The sequence below is a fragment of the Cupressus sempervirens genome, chromosome 3 (assembly GCF_028749045.1).
Source record: "Cupressus sempervirens isolate cs-2001-9-10 chromosome 3, ASM2874904v1, whole genome shotgun sequence".
Classification (NCBI taxonomy): Eukaryota; Viridiplantae; Streptophyta; class Pinopsida; order Cupressales; family Cupressaceae; genus Cupressus; species Cupressus sempervirens.
Genome location: NC_143120.1, coordinates 849727927 through 849748160, shown reverse-complemented (window position 1 = coordinate 849748160; position 20234 = coordinate 849727927). Strand labels below are relative to the sequence as shown.

The following is a 20234-nucleotide window of genomic DNA, read 5'->3' as shown; positions in this document are numbered from 1 at the left end:
ACAACTATAATTAGTATTGTTTAAAAGTAAGTTTACGTTATTAAAAAATAGATCAAATAATAATGTTTTGAAATGACCATTTAGTTTTGATTTAGAGATCATCAATTACTCTTGATCATTGGAAAATTAAATGTTATACAGCTATATATGACATGAATGATGATGAAAAAATAATATTTATATTAACTAATCTATATTGTACTAAAATAAAGCAATATATTATTTCAAATATGGTGAATAACCGGGTATGCTTGGTTGTTATGTATTTGTTGTGAGGTTTTCACATGAGCACCCCATTGCAAATGGGGACCCCCTCTATTTGCTCATAGTTGTTAGGCCGGTTAGGTTTTAGTGGTAAGTTTGTGTGGTTGAAAGCTTTAAAACAGAGGGGTAACACAGTGGCCAAATTTTCAGTTGGGATTTTTAAGTGGGGACATTAAAATGGAAGTCTGTAGAGATCATGTTATAATAGGTTGAACGTAAAATCATGTGTATTTAAATTTTGGCTAGACAATTAGTCCAAAATTCAATATAAAGACATATTTCATGCATAAGGACCTTAAAATCCTTATAAAAATTGATTTTCCACACTTAAAATGACTAAAATCCTAAAGAAAATCAAATTTACTTTATAAAAATACACAAAACCAGACTATACATGAATTTCCCTTCATATTTTGGCCAAACTCCAGCCTATACATGATTTCCCCTTCATGATTTGGCCAAAATCCAGACTATCGATGAATTCCCTTTATTATTTTGGCATTTTCAAGAAAAATTCAAAGTGTTGGAAGTCAAAATCCGAGCATACCATGAATTTCCACTACTTTGGAGGATCTTGGCTTGAAAATTTTCTAAGTGTTTGAAAAATCTGGACAAGTGGTGATTTTCCCACAACTGTGAGCTTGAAAATTTCTAAGTGTTGAAATTGTCCAGGTTTGGGTCATTTTTCCCTTGAAGGAAGTTCGGAACTCGAAATTTTTCTAAGTCTAGGAAAAATCCATACCTAGGTCATTTTTCCCCCAAGACCAAGAGCAGAACATGGAATTTTTTTTGAGTCTGGAAATTGTCCAGACTAGGGTCATTTTTCCCTAGGTGGCAAGTATGGATTTCAAAAAATTTCTATGTGTCAAACTTGTTCTAACTAGGGTGATTTTTCCCTCAAGGAGAGTTTGGAAGGGTGCAAATTTTTCAAGTGTTGGGAATGTCCAAACTAAGGTGGATTTTCCCTCCAAGAGAAAAATGTTGAAAATATTTCAAAGTGTTGAGAGTGTCCGTACAAGGGTGGATTTCCCCCCTTGTCATAGCAAAACAAGATCAAATTTTACTAAGTACAAAATGAATCCTATCCAAATCCTAATTGATTTTCGAACTTTGCAAGGATGGAGGTAGAGTGTGTATGTGATCTTCGGGTCCGTGGATGATGTGTTGGAGAGGGAAATGTGGACTTGGCCCTTTTTTGGGGGTAAATCCATACCTGGGTCGTTTTTCCCTTTTAGGGCCCTTTTCACCATTAAATAAAATAAATAAAGGGAAATTTATTAGGTAAAGTAAGAAGCCTCTAGAAGGGTATGAAACTTTTATCCCAGATTGCTTGTGAGAGGCAAATCAACAAGCTGAAGCCCTTTAAAAGGCCATGAAGTGAGAGAAGAAATCATTAGGATTTATAAAGACAAAAGGCTAAGTGGCTGAAAATCTGGAGCAGGTGACCAAGGTGAAGCACGATCCAACATTGGTGATAGGAGTCTAGGTGAAGAAGGAAGGTGGCTGCCATTGGAAGAGACCTGACATTGCTAAAGTCTGAGACTTGTGGAGTGTATTTTTTGAGACATTGAAGGCCATTGGAAGGCGAAGGACAGAGATTTTACAGTTCAGATCTGTAGACTTCTGAGCTTGGTAAAAGAAATTAGAAACCCATGAGTATTTTTTCAGGTGTCCAGATTGCCAAGCACTCATTCTAGATCAATTCTCCATCCTTGGGCATCTATTTGGAAACCATTTGAGGGTCAAATCAGGGGTAAACAGGCCCAGATCTGAAATTTCATGAACAGGGGCGATTTTGTCAAAAAAATCACCCAAAATCGCCTTTTTTTCAACATGGCCAAACTTATTTGCTGAGTCTTCCCCTGCCCATTGCTTATCATTTTAAACCATTTTCGGACAGTGAAAGTCTGTGTTAAGGCTGCCATGAATAAAAATCTAAGGACTGGGTCTGAAAATCTAATTTTCTTTCAAAAAAATCTGGGTTTGTTTTTTCTGTTTGCAATCTGATCCTAACCTTGTTGCAGGCTTTAGGTAACATCTTAAGGCACATTCTAAGCCATCTGCAAGTCTGAAAACAGAAGTTACAGAACAAATATGAGGCATCCATGTACAGGGGCGATTCTAAAGAAAAATCCCCATAAGTGACCAACTTGAAAGATCATCTTAAGGGTTATCACTAAGTGTTAGGGGCTTGTTCTTGTGCGGGGATCACAAACTTTTAAGACAAATTTCCACAGTGGATGTATGTTGCAGGCATGTCTTCAGAATTACCATGCCCTGTCCTCAGAAGAATTTCAGAATAATGATGATGAATTTGCTGTTATGTTTGATCTCCAACTTGATTCTTACTCCATAGTGAGACTTTGAGTCATGATCTAAGATAAATTAAGACTCATTTGTGGGCATTTTCAGATTTCCAATGCATTGTCTTCAGAAAATCAGAACTTTGCTTAGGTCTGATTCTATTATTCTAAGTGATGGATTGTTGTTCTAACTCACGGATAAGCACAAACTTGGATTCCAAACCTTAATTACAATTATTGTGCATGGATTTTGAGCATGGTTTGGATCAGTTGCAACTCATTTTCAGGCTTGTCCTCAGAAAAATTTTGGTTAGTTTTGATCATGAACTCGGCTTTAGCACTTGATGATTTTGTTCGATATTCACCGATGGGTTCCTAAAACATGGACTTTGCATAGTTTGGAATGCTGGGATCATCATAAGAGGAATTAAAATGAAATTGCAGACTTGTCTTCAAAAGTTTTAAGCATTCCAAGTAACTAGTTCATTGTAATGATTGGATTGTTATTTGCTTCCAAGTTCTTGTTTGAATCTTAGGTCATGATTTGGAGTTGAGTTAATAAGTTAGTAGGACTGATTTGAGGACGCTATCATGACTGATTTGAAAATCAGAATTCATATGTTTGTCTAAGTATTATGGATCTTTGGTCTTTTGATATTCTTGCTTACATTTTGATTGTTGCTTCCCTTGGATTAGTTTATTAAAACTAAGTGTGAAATTAACTGTTTAATCCATGGATAAATTCAAGCCGTTTCAGGATATAGACTGAATATTTTCATAAGTCTTTATTCCTTACTAACTTTGAGCTTTGTACCAGGAATCATGTTCGGACCAAGAGCAGGGATAGTCACAAAGAAGTAAACAAAGGAGGCTGTACGACAAGTTCAAGCTCATGGCCCAAGATAGCAACGGAAGAGGACTAGCCTCAAAGCAATTAAGTTCAAATGACCACACTCCAAGATGATGCACTCTGAAACTAGAACAAAGGAAAGAAACTTCAATGATCAAGCTGAAGGAAGTATCCAAAGATCAAACCATCATCAAGCAAGGACATAAGGAAAAATCTGAGGTTGAGAGCAAGGGGGGATTCAAGAGCAAGATTCTCGTCAGGGGAGTGATCTTGATGATGATCGAGCCAAACAATGAAATGGACTTAATATTCCAATGAAGAAGTTAATGTGTTCAAGGGATTGCTCCTAGGATTAAATCCAAAGATGAGGAAGCCAGAAGAATTTCAAACAATGAAGGTGGAAATACCAAGACTTCAAGCACCTTGAAGTCCATCCATTCAAGAGAAAGTCCAAAAACAATGAAGAATCCCTAGGGTAAGGTGGTGGACTTAAGACAAAGATTGCATTGAGAATTTAAGAGTTCACGGAGTTATAACATGGAGGCCTTCCTAGTAGAGAAATGGAGGAACTTAGTGAAATTTTCCTTAAGTTCCTTGATTTTGCTAGAAAGGAGAAGAGCAAAGGGGTCTACATCTTAGATGATGACTTGTACAATAACTTGGCTACTTTTGGTTGCCCTAATTAGGGTTTGTAATAGATTAATTTGGGCCCTTGATTTTAAATTAATCTTGGCCGTTCGTTGTAATTGGGGCTCCTATATAAACCCCACCCCTCTCATCTGTAAAGCAGGACTTGTTGGAGAATTGTTTCTAATATAATGCCAAATTTGCTCTACTTTCCATTGTTGTGTCTTGCATGGTGAATTGTTGCGATCATTGCATGGTGATTCATATTTCCTCACTTAACTTAGGGTTTCATTTCATGTTGTTTAGTAGTTTAGTTGGATGAAAGAATTGTGGATGTTTACTTGTTTGACTCGAATATAGACTAGGCCACTAGCCTCTTGTCAATGGTAGGAGTGCCTTGTGTGGTGAGGTAGTGAAAGTACTTAACTTCAATTGATATCCAATCTTTAGTTTGCATGCATTGATGGGATTGAAGAGGGTAGATATTGATTTGAAAACCATTTGAGTATATCCTTAGAAGCTTGCACTAGGTGGGTGGAGTCACTAAACTCCATCCACGTTTCCTTGCATTCATAGTAGAAGTAGGAGTAGTAATAGAGGTTAGAAGTTTAAGTTAGAGCTGAAGTGGAAAAGTCAAAACATATTTTCATTGCACATTGTGAAGCTAAATCTTTAGAAGTGCAAGAGGTTGATGTCCATTGAACGAATAGCGTAAGTCCCCTAAGTGATTACCAGCAAATCACATCATTTTAGTGAGCAAGTATCCACCTTTGAAGGGACCTTGAAGTCATTTCATGATCTTACTTTGCAAGCTTAGTATGAGAAATGACCTTATATCAAGAGAGGATTGAATATTTGGTGTTTCACTCCGAAACATTAAGTGTTTGATTCTATATGTTGTAGTGGAATAAAACTCACATCAACAGTACTAAGATACACAACGTAATGTTGGCTATAGGTTCATCCTGCATATTCTGAGGGCAAGAAAATGTAAATGTATTTGTAGAACTATAGATTCGTAGAAAGAGTGTTAATGATCCTCTTTAGCTTTTAATCCACATATACAAGTGCAAGATTTGAATCTAATTGGCCTAGATCGGAGGTAATCTTGACTTAGTTCTTTCCTACCAGTACTCGCACCAAACGAATTTGTAATTATAAATTTTCAATTTAATAATAATAAAACTATAGGCTCTAGCCTATTACTTATCAAACAAAAAAGATATATAGAAATATACTTTTTATATACAATATAGAAAATTATATTATATAAATCGAGCAGTCGTGGGCAGGAAAGGATTTTCAAACCTGCAGTGCAAAGAAGGTCAGGGTTGTTGGTAGCAGAGCATTTGTAGGTACAGAGGCAAAGGCCATTGAGTCACAACAAATCAAGAATATCTTTCATGGTAGGGCAATTATACAACCGTCTAAACTATTCTTTGTCAACCCATGTTTCCAGTTCAAGCCTCACAAGCGCCTTAGCAAACTCAAGCAACCACTATATGACATATGCGAAAACGAATTTGATTCATCAAAAAAGGGACAACCTCAAGCAAGTCAGAAAATAGGGAAACACTTAGTGCACTCTCGAGAGGTAAATATCAAGGATGCACGAGGCATTTCAACCTTTGAGATTGGTGAATCTTCACAAGCTGCAACTTCTAGGCTAGTTGGTTTGGAAGAAGATATCTAGCTTTGCATGCAAGAGCTCCCTTCAATCCAAATCCATGCATACATCAATGGGCAAAAACTTGCTCAATCACAAACAAAAGCCTTCGACACTAGGCAAATTAGGGTTGACAATAGATAGCCAAGTAAGAACAATCAGCTTCAAATGCCACATGGTACAAAACGAGATTCAGATCCAAAGAAAATGATAAAAGTATGGAGGAAGAAACAAATAGCTGAAACTATTCTTGATCCAAACCCTAAGTCTGCCTCTACCAAACCAGCTTTAGAGGAGTTAATATGAAATTACTCTTCCAGAGAATCTTCTTGCTTTGGGTATTTCTTCCCTCGGGGATACAATGCTTATTGGTAAGCTCTCAACACCCAATTTACAAATTGATGAAATTAGAGCTTGGGTCAATGAGTGTCTGGAGGGAGTTAAGGATGTGTTCCTCGTTGTATCTGACCCCTCATATTTCATTGTTCTTTTTGTTTCTAGAGAACATATATATTCAGTGCATTACTTTAAAGGTTGGTTTTGTAAGGGCTATGGGTTGTTTACTTTAGCATGGGTCCCCAATTTTAAATTGGAACCACATGTTTGTAGCTTTATGCCCTATTGGATTTTATTCCCCGCTTCGCCTTTGGAATACCAAGACCCAGAACTTAGAGTTGTTTGCTAATAAATTGGGAATCTTCATCAAACATGATCTCATCCCATTTGAATATACTCAATGTCTGTTAGGGTTTGCTTGCTACTAAGTTCAGCAAAACCTTTCCATACCTCCCTAACTATTCATTCCAAATGGGGCCTTTAGCACCAAAAGTTATCAATCCAAGATGCAACTACCGAGTCAAGTATGCATTGTCCTTGGGAAATTTCAATATTTAGTGTCTAAGTCACAAGCAGGCACAAATTTCAATGTAAAAATTTTCCCACATATCCAAAGCAATGCATTTTCTCTCATAGTGGGCAACACCAACCACAACCAATTCGATTTAAGGAAAAAAGTGATGATGTTTTGGCTACAAATCAATACCTTTGACAGTCGGCATCATTAGCCAAAATCAATGCGATCTCAAGAAAATAGTGATAATGTCTAGGGCTTCAAATCAATACCTTTCTTAATCTACTCATGTTCAAGTGAACAAGCTAGTCACTCCTAGTTTGGGAGGTAAAGACTAGGCTCCAAGTTTCATTTCCAAGTTAAATATTGCATTCAAAGGGAAAACTTTAACCATGTGCTACTTAGATGAACTCCATTCTTTGAGGCTATCTACGAATGTTGACCTGCCCTAACCCCTTGGCTCCTCGCACTCACTCTGCAATACATTGCATCCTGTGGGGAGGCCTCACATGAAGAAAATCACAATAGTGTATGGGGCTTCAAATCAGTGCCTTTCTGAACCTACTCATGTTGAAGCAAACAAGCTAGTTACTCCTAGTTTGGGAGGTAAAGACCAAGCTACAAGTTTCATTTCCAAGTTAAATATTGGAGTTAAAGGGCAAAATGTAACCATGTCCGATTTAGATGAACTCCATTCTTTGATGCTATCTACTAATGTTGACCTCCCACACCCCCTTAGCTCCTTGCATTCACTCTGCAATACATTGTATCTCATGGGGAGGCCTCGCATGAAGAATGTGCCTACAAATATTTCTTACAGGTATAATTCAACCTTGCAAAATCCAAACACACTCAATAGTTGCCCTTCAATTTTGCAAAATTCTCAGCACTTGGAAAAGTTAGTAAAGCAAATAATGTACCAAAACTCACTAATTAAAATCATGGCGAACTCAAAGTTAACATATTTAGATACCTCCAACATGAAATTTGATGGAGTTGGAGAGGCTGGCAGGAGTTCTTGCTATATCTGTAGCATCAAATTTGTATGAAGATATTGAACAATAGGAGATGTTTGGGGAATTTGCAAATTGTACTACTTCTTGTCAAATTGATGAAGAGAATTATGACACTAAACAAGCAGGTAGTGATCAGAACACCACACAGTGGGAAAATCAAGAGGTCTCGGCTAGCAAGATTCAAGAGCCAGTTCATGCTGATAGGTTCTTTGCTAATGACATAGACAACCGTCAAGATGTACATGACAAACAAGAAGATAACCAGATCAATGCTGAGGACTTTGATGAATAGAGAGATGAGAAGGGTTGTCTCAGCATCAACTCATTAGGCTCATTGGGGATCAACATGCTTCCACAAGAGAGGGACTTGCTCTTGTCAAAGGAGGAACACCTCATCTTGTCAATCTCAAGTACAGGAGGACTTCAATTTTTCACAGACCCTATCAATATCTCAATCTCCCTCTATTAAAGTAGTAGAGAGTAAAACTCCCAAACCTAGAAGCAGAAAGTCCAAAAGCACAAAAGCAAAAGAGGAAGTACAAACAGGGTTGTACTCCACAATTGAAGAGAAATTCACAACTGCAAAAAGAATGAGGCAAACCAAGTGTTCTTGATGCAAGAGCATCCTAGGTGTAAGGGCAATCTTGCATCACCCAAAAATATTTATGCTTGTCTTTTCAATAAGGATTATTTAAGTCTAGAGATGCTATTTGTAGATGTTTACTATTATTAGTAAGTTGGGCATATGACCTCATAATGTTCTAACTTCACAGGTGGAGGTTCATCTTAGATATACCAATCTGCTAGTTGATTTTCAGTATTATATCATATGTATTGTTGAAGTTATTGAGGACTTCTAGTTTAATTTTTGGTATAAAAACTTTAAGCTCAATTTTGAAGACTTTAGAGGCTCTGAAAAGGGTCAAACATCGGCTAACTAGAGCTTGTGCAATCAAGTGATGTAGATGAGGAGTTGTCATTTCCGAAAAGTAGCTATAATAGCTAATCAGATCTACAGTTAAAAAGTTATGGCCTATAGAAGTTGGGCTACCTAAAAATATAATTTTTTAACTGTCTTGAGCCAATTTTGTATAATAAAATGTGAAAAATGATTTAATTTTAGGAATGGTCAGCCTCAAGGGTTAGGGCTAAATATCTAGACCATTCCTGAGTGGTGGAAATTTGTTATATAAGGAAGGCCCACAAGGTTGTCTAGGGCACTTTTGGGTGGTTGTTTGCAGCTTTGTCTTGCAAAATATGGTAAGGAAGGCACCCATGTGGCTTTGAAAATATTGTATTTCTGAAGTCTGTAATTACATATTTTTAGAGATAATAAGGAACTCATTTTTCGTTCTTGCAAATTGCTATTGTTTCTCTATGTATGTTATGTGTTTGTGGTATTAAAAGGACTACCCTTCATCAAGTGGTATCAGATAAGGAGTTCTTGAGTGTGTAGATAGATCGTCGATTGTGACACAATTTGCACCAGGACCATGGTTTAGAGCTGAGTGTGTAGAAATATCACTGATTGTAAGGCAATTTGCACTAGGGTCGTGGTTTAGGATTTTAACAATATGCACGAAAATGCCTCCACCAAGTGAACATGGCGAAAGAGTCGGAGTTGTAACATCTAAGGTTAGAGCCCTCCAAAGACAAGTGCGAGCATTGCAAGAAAAGATTTGTAGGGGGATGAATCATGCAATAAGAGATAAAAATGAGGATAAACCCAACGAAGGAAATGTTGATCAATAAGGAGAAAACGAAATTATAAACTAAGAGGAAGAAAGGCTTTTCAAGCTATTTCCAAGATTGAGAAAAGATCTAAGATTGAGGTCCCCACAATTTTGGGAAATGTTAACCCAAAGGAATTGATCCACTAGACCAATGAATTAGAAGAATATTTCGAGTATGAAGATATCGAGGATCCTAATAGGGTCATTTTTGCAAAGGTCAAACTGAAGGGTCATGCAAAGATTTGGTGGCAAGAGATTTAATTGTAGTAAAATAGAAGAGGAAAGGAGAAATCACAAGATGGGATTGAATGGCAGATGAATTGAAGCGGCAATTCATTCTCATTGAGAATGAGCATGATCTATTGAAAAAAATGCAAGGGTTAAAGCAAGTAGGAAGATTTTTTCAAGAGTATACGAAGGAGTTCTATCCAATCCTCGTCAAGATAGGCCATGCAAAAGTTGACAAGGAGAAAGTTGTTTCTTACCATAATGGGTTAAGACCAAGTATTCAAGAGTTGAGTCTACTCTAATCAAAAGATATTTGCATTCAAGTTCACTCATACAATAACTATCCGCACTAGATCTCACTTTCAAGTTAGCATCAAAAAAAAAGTGATCTCATTGATAATTACAACCAAGGTTATAACCTTTCCTTTATACCAAGTCCTAAAGAATAAGTATTGAGTCGGTCTTGAGGCTTTCCCAATTTAGAATAATAATATAGGACAATCGTAAGATATTACAATACATGTTACATTATGTTTTTACACATTTCAAGATTACCAACAAACTGTCAGTTCACAATCTTAACTTTTTACACAATGATCTTCTAATTATGCCCTCTTAACCAAGGCATCTTTGTCATGTCTTCAACCTCTTTCTCATTTGGCTAAAGCCAATTCCATCCCTATGAGGATATAGAATCGAAACAACAATACTCGCTTTCCAAAGACATTGTCTAAAAGCTACTTTCACTAAAATCCTCATAACTCGAACCAGTCTTCATATTTTTGTACGCGCTCATAGCTGTAGCATCTAGACATACTAATAAACATATCCTCAAGTGCACATTTTCAATGATGGGAGATGTATGTTCCATGCATAATTTGAAGTCAATATTTTTTCCATGAATAAGCTGATGTGGCATTAGAAAACTTTTCATACACTGGTTATAAAATGTGCTTTCATACTTTGATGAACAAGTGGATCACAATCAAATGGAGTTCCATGACAAAAGGATCTCGTCTTGCATGGTATGTAGGTAATACGAGCCCTAGATCATCAAATTCGGGTAGTTCCTTCCAAATAAAAAATGCTTTTGGCATAGTAAAGTCACCTTGATGAACCATCATTGTACTTCATAGAGAGATGACAATGTGTTTGTCACTCGTGTTCATGGATTGTATCATCAATAATGGCTTGAAGAAAATTTTGATTGCAAAGTCCGTTGTTGAAAACCTTCATTTGTTGATCGATCCATATCCTCATCCATATTCTCCAATGATGAATGCTAGCATTTGTAATGGAAGGCATACAAACTGTTTGTCAAAAAGCCCTAATGAGAAGTGACTCCCAGGCTGTTACGATGATGTGAGATGTAAATGTTTGAAGAGTTATCTAAAAAACGTAAGCTTCAAAACACAAAAAATAGGGCATTAATAATGAAGTCCATACTTAAAACTGCCACACGTGTCAACCAAATCAACATTAAATCTTGTACTCAATCATATTGTATACAAGAATGCGAGGAATTGCAAAATCATGAACGAAACCAACTACACTGCAACATATTTACACCGATCAGATGTCATTGCCTCCATACACATAGTCATGGCCATCACAATGTATCTTTATCTATCTAATCACATTTTTAGCCTGTAGACATTATTTAGAAATAATATATGTTGTCTATAGAAAGTGCAAGGTAAATATTATTTTTAGAATTAACATAGTTTAACATGTACTTTGACTTGGATGGAAAGATAATGATTCGTCTTCTCAGATCACACACACATTCGTTGTGTCTTTTGCACTCGGTCCAAAATTCATTGATAAGGTCGTCTATGATGTGACCACCATGGATTATTGTTTTTTTTTTTCCCTAGAAAAACCCTATAAGTATGATACATGTAATGACCCTTACTATAAAGGCCACTGAAACCCTCAAACTGGACTTAGGAATTTTGTCAAACAGTTGGCATGTAACCGAATAAGGCTGCAATATTACTAATTGTTGTACAACAAAACCTCAATATATGATGCCAATAATGTATGAACAACAATTCCAGATTATAACACTACCAATCTAAGAGATAGATGACAATATGAAACTCAAATATGAAGTCCAATGCAATTCTGATTTTATGACAGCAAATAGAACTGATTACGATGAGAGACTATCACAACTATGCACTTCTAATACATCAAGCTCTTGACAATGCAATGTTATGACATGAACAATAACCCAGTTCAGATTTGGAATGCAAATGACGAAACTTTTACAACAGTTATTAATGACTGGAAATAACTATTTATGCAATGACAGTGCTGACTGTTCTAATCCATAACATGCAATATTTTGGCAATCAAAACTTCAGTTTGTGCACCTGGAATAGCTCCAATTTTGCCGGATATGAATGCTGAATTAATGCCACACGAAGACCTCACAATCTGCCCCAAACCGACTCACAAAATTGCTGCTGCTGCCCAACTGACAGGGCCGTACAGGTACGGCCTGGTACGGCTGCTAGATAAAAATACTGCAGCGTTTTTTGTCACTCCAAAAGTAATAAATCTGGGCGCCTAGGGTTGCTGAATAACCCCCTAAAATATGAAATTCATCCGTCAAGCCAATTAGGAGTTATGAGCAAAAACGTGGGTCCAAACCCTGGACTGGCAGTCTGAAAATAATGCACAACTGTGTCTTCAAACCCTGTTAATCAATCCACAAATGCTAGGGCACAACTAAAACCCTTATTCCAACCAAAGTAAACCCTTATAACTAAATCTCAATGAAGTCCAAATGAGATGGCTGAATTACCAACTCCTCAAATGCAACAATTCAGGTGATATTTCACACCGTCAAAGTCGCCAATCCAAGGGAGTGATTCGTTCCCAAAGATCAAATAATAATTTGCAGACCCAAGAGACTACAAATTTGCTCCACAATGGAAGAAGTAGAAGAAATCTCAAATCCAAGCATGTCCAAAATGAGAGGCCCAACCCTCTATTTATTCACTTTTCTAAGAAGTTGCTAGAACTTCTAGAAACATCCTTTATAAAATCTCTTTATAATGCACTTTTTCTAGAACTTCTAGAAACATCCTTTATAAAATCTCATTATAATGCACTTTTTATAATAAAGTAATTTTATAAAATAAAAAGTGCAACTCAACTTAAAATTATAACATGTAGGCCCCAATAACACATAATAATAAAATATAACCTCTTAACACTTCTTCAAGAGCAAGATATGACCATCTGATCCTCAGAATTGACTCTCTCTCCACACCATTTGCCTACGAGAGTCTGGAATAGGCAAAATCTATGATCAATGTCATGTCGAACTAAAGAGGGGACATTACAATACAAAAGCTCATAATGATGCCTTCAATAATGCACATACACTACAAGATAATAAGACATAATCAAATGTAAAAGGAGCACCACAAATCTAGTACATATTTGCAAACAAGCACACAAAGCTATCAATTAGGAACAAGAGCTTGTGTTAATTTTTAAAGGTCACAATTTGATGATGCTAGAGAAAAATTCATTGGGTCTAAATCACATTCTACTCTTGATAATTTATTGCAGACATATTCAGATGTGTTTCAAGAGCCAAAGACACTTCCTCCAAAACCAACAAACAATCACACTATTGAAATCATTCCTATTGCACCTCTCCCTAATGCCCCATTATATTGACCATAGAAGCAAAAAACTAGAATAAATCAGGATTATATCCAATTAATCAGGAATTGCAAGTCTTGGAATGTAATTGGTCAACAATTTTCAATATCTTTTTAGTGATTTTTGGGGCAATTAATCCAGTAAAAATCACAACCCTAGACGGAAAATGGTGTGAATCACAAAGGGGAAAAGCCCACCAACTTACAACATGATACTATAAAATGGACATGTGACAATCATGAAATCGCCAGGCGTGTTTCCACTGTCTTGTAGAGTCAAGAAGTGTTGAATAGTCAGGTGCTAGTGTTGCATGGTTGGGTAGTTGTGTGGAAGGCACTCGCATATGAAATCAACATTTTTGTTTAAATGCTTCTTGTAATTCAATTTTGTAGGCCATAGAAAGTAATCACTCATTCAATTGTTTTTTTTTTCAATTTTCCATGTACTATAGCAATTTCTATAAAAATGTCTTGTATCCATGAAAAAATCTCTAGATCAACTATAACCAATATAACTATTCCAATGGTTCTCGTTTGCCTCTTTTCTAATAACATGTTTGCCTCTTTACTATTAGTTCACTGGGAATCCAACCATTAATAGGGGCGTGCATATCAATGTAACTCAAAACTTCATTTATAATATTCTAGAAGTTGACATGTACAATATATTATTTTTATTTCTTGTAGTTTTTTTATGATAGAATAAATTATTTTGTCAAAATACATTTAGAATATTAATTTTGTTTTTGTTGAAAAAGACATAATTATGTCCAAGAGAACTTCTCTGTGTATCATCATGTTATTCTTTATTTATATGCTATTCTATCAAAGGTTTACTTTACAGAGAACCTGCTGTCATATTCTATGTATAGACAGTGCTAAGCAAAATTCATTTAGTCAGAATGAAAGCTTACAAATTAGTACCTAAAAACACCTAGCAATTGTGTCCGTCTGGAATATCAGGTGATGTGGGTCATTTCAAAAATTTAGAATATGAAAGATAATGAGGGAAGATTTTGTAAAAGATTGAGGGACGTTCTATCTGAGAAAATTTGCTGTTTTTTCTTTGATATTGGAGTTGAAAAAAATTGTATTGCTTTTCTAATAAAAACCCAGAATACTGTATTGCCTTCTTGGTTATATTTTCTCCATTCTTTTTTACAAGTAGATAAGCAGATGGACAGTTAAAAAAATGCAAGTTTCAAATTTAAAAACAAAAAATTGTTTTCTTGCACTCCACTTAGGAAGAAAATTTATGGTTTCAATAATCTATATCAGTATTAGAATCATGCAGTTTGAGGGGTTTTGGGTAGCTTTCCAATATCCACATCAGTGCAGCATAAATCATGGGGTGTGGGAAACAACATAATTCAATACTGTTTTCTCTTTCACACAAAGATTAGTGGGATCTGTTGTCATTAAAGGAATTTTTGGGATTTTTCCTTTTTTCTCCTATTTTCTCATGATTGCTTTTTCCACCTATTTTCCCGTACCTTGTTTCCATTAACATTTCGCCATTTCATTTGAAACAACTTCCCCTTTAAGTCACCAAACATTTTATGTCAAGTTATTAAATAAAGGGACTTCAAATATTTCCCACTTAACTATAGTCTTGCATTAATAAAGTTAAATAATTATATTTAAACTTTCTAAACCAACTTTATGAATACATAAATAAATCTTATGAATGATATTAAAAATCTATTGTTGATATTAATAATTTACTGTCAAAATGACATCATCATTGAAGATCCCGACCATGCCAGAAGCTGCATCCAGACACCTCGGATCAACCTGCTACTGAAACTGCCTTGGCAAAATGGCCTCAAGATCCTTCTAATGTCTTGGTTAGCCTATGAGACCATGAAAAAATAGGATAACACCAATGTCCTACTACTAATGCTAGAAAGGGGACATTACAAATATAGAAACCCATCTTGTAACCACGGTAGCAAATAGGGATCAAAAAAGTGCTAATCACTAGTTGAAACAGGAATTGTTCCTATGGAGGCCATTGCTATGGTTCGTCCCATAAGATGTTTCAACGACCAGATGGAAGCAAGAAGGTGACATAAGATTGACTTCAACGAGGGCACAAGTGAGAGAAAGCAGTCATGAATGAAGTAAAATTATAAGTCGAACAATAAGTGGAATTTTTATTTAAATGCTTGTCTTAGGTCCGAGAAAGTTATCAAGACATTTGTCATAGAGAAATTCCACAAGGTTATGTGGGTATGAATTATAGGAGAACAAAAAAATACCTTGAAGAATTTAATCCCACATTTGAAAATCAGCAAAACCATGCATGTGGTTAAATATCCACTGCAGAGAAAAGATTTTTAATGCTTCATGAAGAATTAACTCACATCAGCTTTGATGTGAAACTGAAAAGTAGAAAAGCAAAAGAAAGAAAATGCCTGGGAAGAGAAATTTTATGTCTTTTGCTCTTCTAGGTTGGTGGAATCCAAAACACATATTAGATTCATTGCAACGCCTAGAGGAACATATAGGCAGGGTGTACTGATAGTTTGGTCAATGCCCCTTTACTAGTCTATTTAGTGAGGGGGTAGATGAGAAAGTTGGAGAAGTCGCTATCACTTTGAACAGGAGAAGAAATGAAAAGAAGGCTTGATTGGCATGTCTGGCTATCCCAGAGGCTACTTTTCCCCTCGTGGGCATTAAAAGTTTTTCTACTTTAATTTGTAAAACAACAATATTATTAGCATATTGAATCTCTAAGCCTTTTGGTTTTGATATTATTCAGAACTATAGCATATCACATACATTTAACAATTAATAAACAATGATTAAAGTTGGATCAGATAAAATTGATGATGTCTTATAATGTGTATGGCAGAATCTTTTAAAGGAGTGGAAATTTGTTTAAAGGAACTAACACTGTACTTACTATAGCTCTCATGCCACCTGCTGAAATGAATTTAGCACTTGACTGACTTGACTGTAAAACTGCTCCCTCCAGATTAGTTGGCAAGACACTGAAAAGACAAAGCATTTCAGTAAATCCACTCTAGTATTCTGCTGAATCTGGTTACAACAAACTATGGTTGCACAGTTTTGTTCCAAGATTTTACAAACAAAAGCTGTTGACATATCTAGTTATTAATATGGTCCACGACTAATTAAATTGATCCAAAAGTACATTTATTTTCATGCCAAGCTATCATAATAATGCACTGCAGACTCTTTAACCATATGGACTATAATACAATATTTACACAAACTCTTATGTTTGTCCTTGCATTGTAAACTTTTCCAGCCTAAATGAAAAATTGAAATATAAGCAATGCCAAGAAAAATGAGGGAAATCCCAAATTTATACCCACACCTATCATAGAAATTTGAGCATTCTAATATGTTCATAGAACAGAGTAAGATAAATTTAATAATATCAAAACCTTTGAACTCTAGTCAGTATTTGACATTTGTGCCAAAATGGAGACTAAACCACATAATAAACATATAACAAACATTATTATAAAAACATTTGATTACACTAATAAAAAACCAACATTAGTGGTAATGCTGTCTTCTTTACTAGAGAGACAAACACATAATGTTCGTAATCTTAAAAACAAAATACCAATTCCACTGATTTTTGTAGATCTATATTTTGATGAAAAAGTTATATGAGCAATCAAATTTTCATTTTATCCATGCATTTTAAAATAGATTGATGCATCAAATCACGTATTTGCCATCAGTTTTCTTCTTAGTGTACCTTCTCCCATATTAGACTTGACAAATTTGCCCAAGTTAATAACAAAAGAAGCTACATAATTGCATCGTGTCCCCTTCTCAACCATAAGTCCAACGAAGACCCTTAGCCTATTATTTTATCTCCCACATGCCAACAGGGTTGTGCAAGGGAAATAACTTTTTAGTATAGCTTAATTTGGGCTAAAAAATAACTCTATGTTATCCTAAAAAGGGCAACCTTGTATTATTGTTAAGAAAAATGTTTTAAAGGAGGGATGTAATTAAAAGCCAACTTCATAAAATATTAGAAGTGACTTTATACGAGTTAATGAAAAATGTTAAATGTCATTTTTAATATTTAAAAGAGGATTAAAAGGTGACAAAAGGAGGAAGAAGACAAAACACAGAAAGGGTAATTTGAAGACCCACCAAGTTATGCTTATACAAAGAGGAGCGAACTCATTTGGGGCATGCTTGGATTCAATTTAGTTTTCAATGCTCTCTTAGAGAAACTTGGGGAAGCTTTTCAGCTATCATGTTTACAATCTGAGGACGGAAACCTTCGGGCTCTTGGTGGATTGGATGCAAACCCAATTCATCAGTTGTGGTGAATTCATGTTACATCCCAATTTAAAATGTTCATATAGCTGTTAGGGTTCACATAAAGTCAGTTGACGGTTAAATTTGTTATAATCTTGTGAAATGGTAATATGGTTAGTCGTTATAATTCCATATGAAGATAACATGCTAGTTAATTAGTTATCATCAATTCACGGAATTGAAAAGGCAGTTAGCCATCATGATTATTTATGATTAATAACTTGTTATGGTAATATAATTTAACTGCAGAGAATTTCCTTGTAGGGAGCACGTCAAAGGGGTGGAAGCATTGTCAGAAAAGAATTGGGCACAGGAGCATCACCATCACTGGGAAAATGGGTATAAATCGTGAATCACCATGGTTGAGGACCTAGCGACTACATAACACGATACACACATTAGACACGCATGAGCTATTAAATAAATATTTAAAACATTAATTATTTTAATTAAAAATAATATGTACCTTAGATATTTTTTGATTGATTTTTCCATCACATCATTATATTGTATACCTATGTACGTACATATAGATATAGGAATAAAAGTGACACCATAATATTATTTTAATATATAATATGATGCCACCTCATAAGTATATCTATGTGCAAGTAGATAGATATAAATTATGATTATCCTCGAATTTAAAACTTCAAATCTTTTTCCATATTTTTTTTTTTTTTGCTAAAACCAAAATGAACATTTGGCATATTTTATTGGCAACCAAGAGCCAAGTCTCTTCTTTATGAGTTAAGGCTTCTTGGAAGCCAAAGAGACTTCAATACCTCTTATATTATGAAGCCAAGTGAGTCGGAAGGCATAATACATATCACCTGACTTCCTTTACATATCGTCCGACTTCTTTTTAACACCCAACTTCTTTCTATATTACGGATACCTCTGCAGATATTGTGTGATATCCCTGCAATTTACCATTGTTAATCATTGCATATTCCTTCCACAACTTGTCATTGATAATTTACTGAAGACGTGATTGTTAATCACATTGGAATTTGCATTTCTTCTATGAAGGGTGAGGCTGATTGATAGCGTCCAGCAAGACTCCTTTCTATTTCCAAATTTTACCAAGTTATGTGGTGTTCATAGTCCAAGCATTGAATTATGTTTTATTATCAAATATTGTTGCATTTCAATTTACTATAGCAATAAGATATAGTCTTGTATCATGATGCAAATCATCTTGCTTAAATATCATAAGTTAGACCTTCTCTAAGATAGAGTTGTTTATGATAAATAAAAGCCAAGTATCCATGACATGCTATCACATTTTATTTATGCCACTGCAAGTCAGAATCAAATGATATTTATTCTGCAAAGATTACACTTCTCAAATCACAGATTGTGATAAGCTGAAAACATATAATATTCTTATATCAGTTGAGGATCAACAGAAAGAGCTAGTTGCTTTGTGATTCAATCACCTGGGAGTCTCTTGGTTGTATAGCCAAGGAAAAAGGTGAAGAGGTGAGAGAGGAATCTACATTAGCATGAAAACAATTTTAGATGTGACATAACAATTATTTATTATTTTAAAAGGAATCATTTGCTAGCTCATGCATGTCCAATACATTCTCTGTTGTCAAGTCGAGTGGTGTGATTAAGAACTAGATTGCTTGGTGGCTGACCAGGTGTTCCATGTCTATTTGGAGTAGGGAGGGTCTTTCTAGTTAGAGAAAGTGTGGGGATAAGTTTGAGGTCTGTGGTTGGGAGGTTAAGCCCCTAACAATGTTTCCCCTCTGTTTACTGCATAGATTAATTAAGAAATGCACACAGATAGTGAACACAAACACGAACAGCAGAATTCTTCTTATTATTATTCGCATATACCAACCAATACATTATGCTTGAATGATAAGATGAATACAATGCTTCCCAAAGCAGTTATAAATACTTTCGGAAGAACTTTCCCGAAGGAGTCCATCGGCCACATACATGTCGCTACATAACAAGAACCTTTCCGAAGGGACCCATCAGCTGATACACAATTTCCTTTCCGAAGGGACCCATCGGCTAATACAAAATTTCCTTCCCAAAGGGATCCGTCGGCCGATACACAATTTTTACCGACAACATCATCCCCCCCAAAAAGAAAAGTCATCTCCTGACGACTATTACAAAATCTCTAAGACAAATCAACAACCAAAATACATTGACTGACTAACTGGTCTTCAACACTGTCACCTTAGCCAATCTGACATCTAACCCTGATAGCCACCTGTGCCTCTTTCTGCATTCCAATTCCAGGTACACTGAACCAAGTGTTGTTGTACTGCCTTCAACTGGATGATCAACTCCTCCCGAGCTCTCCTTGCATCCATTAAGACAGCTTCAGGCCAACACCTACTCCAAGTGTAACACCCCTCTCAAAATGCTTGTTCCGTAGATCTTTCCACCTCTGGCACACTATGCCTGCAGCAGCTCCAGGTTTCATCAATTGGTCACACTTCCCACGACTGATATCCGCAACGACTGGGGGTCCAAGGGGCAACGCCCCTAGCGAGGTCGAGGGGCAGCGCCCCAGGTGCGCTCTCTGACCAAATTAGCACTTCGAAACTCACACAAAACTACATGAAACACACTCTTTCTGTCATTTTCTGCCGATTCTACACTCTTTCTGGCAATCGCTAATGCTTCCCCTTCCCTTTGGTATCCTCCGTTACTCATTCTAAGCACGCT

The 20234-nt window shown here is 35.9% G+C and overlaps 1 protein-coding gene across 2 annotated transcripts in view; it reads right to left on the bottom strand.

Annotated features, from left to right (window-relative positions):
* LOC149569439 (uncharacterized) overlaps nucleotides 1–20234 on the bottom strand; it is a 263359-nt gene that overhangs the window by 123373 nt on the left and 119752 nt on the right. For both annotated transcript variants that reach the window (XM_089822141.1, XM_089822140.1), the window contains exon 2: nucleotides 16129–16216. In XM_089822141.1, coding sequence (XP_089678267.1) covers nucleotides 16129–16216 — 88 coding nt within the window. The remainder of the gene's footprint in view (nucleotides 1–16128; nucleotides 16217–20234) is intronic.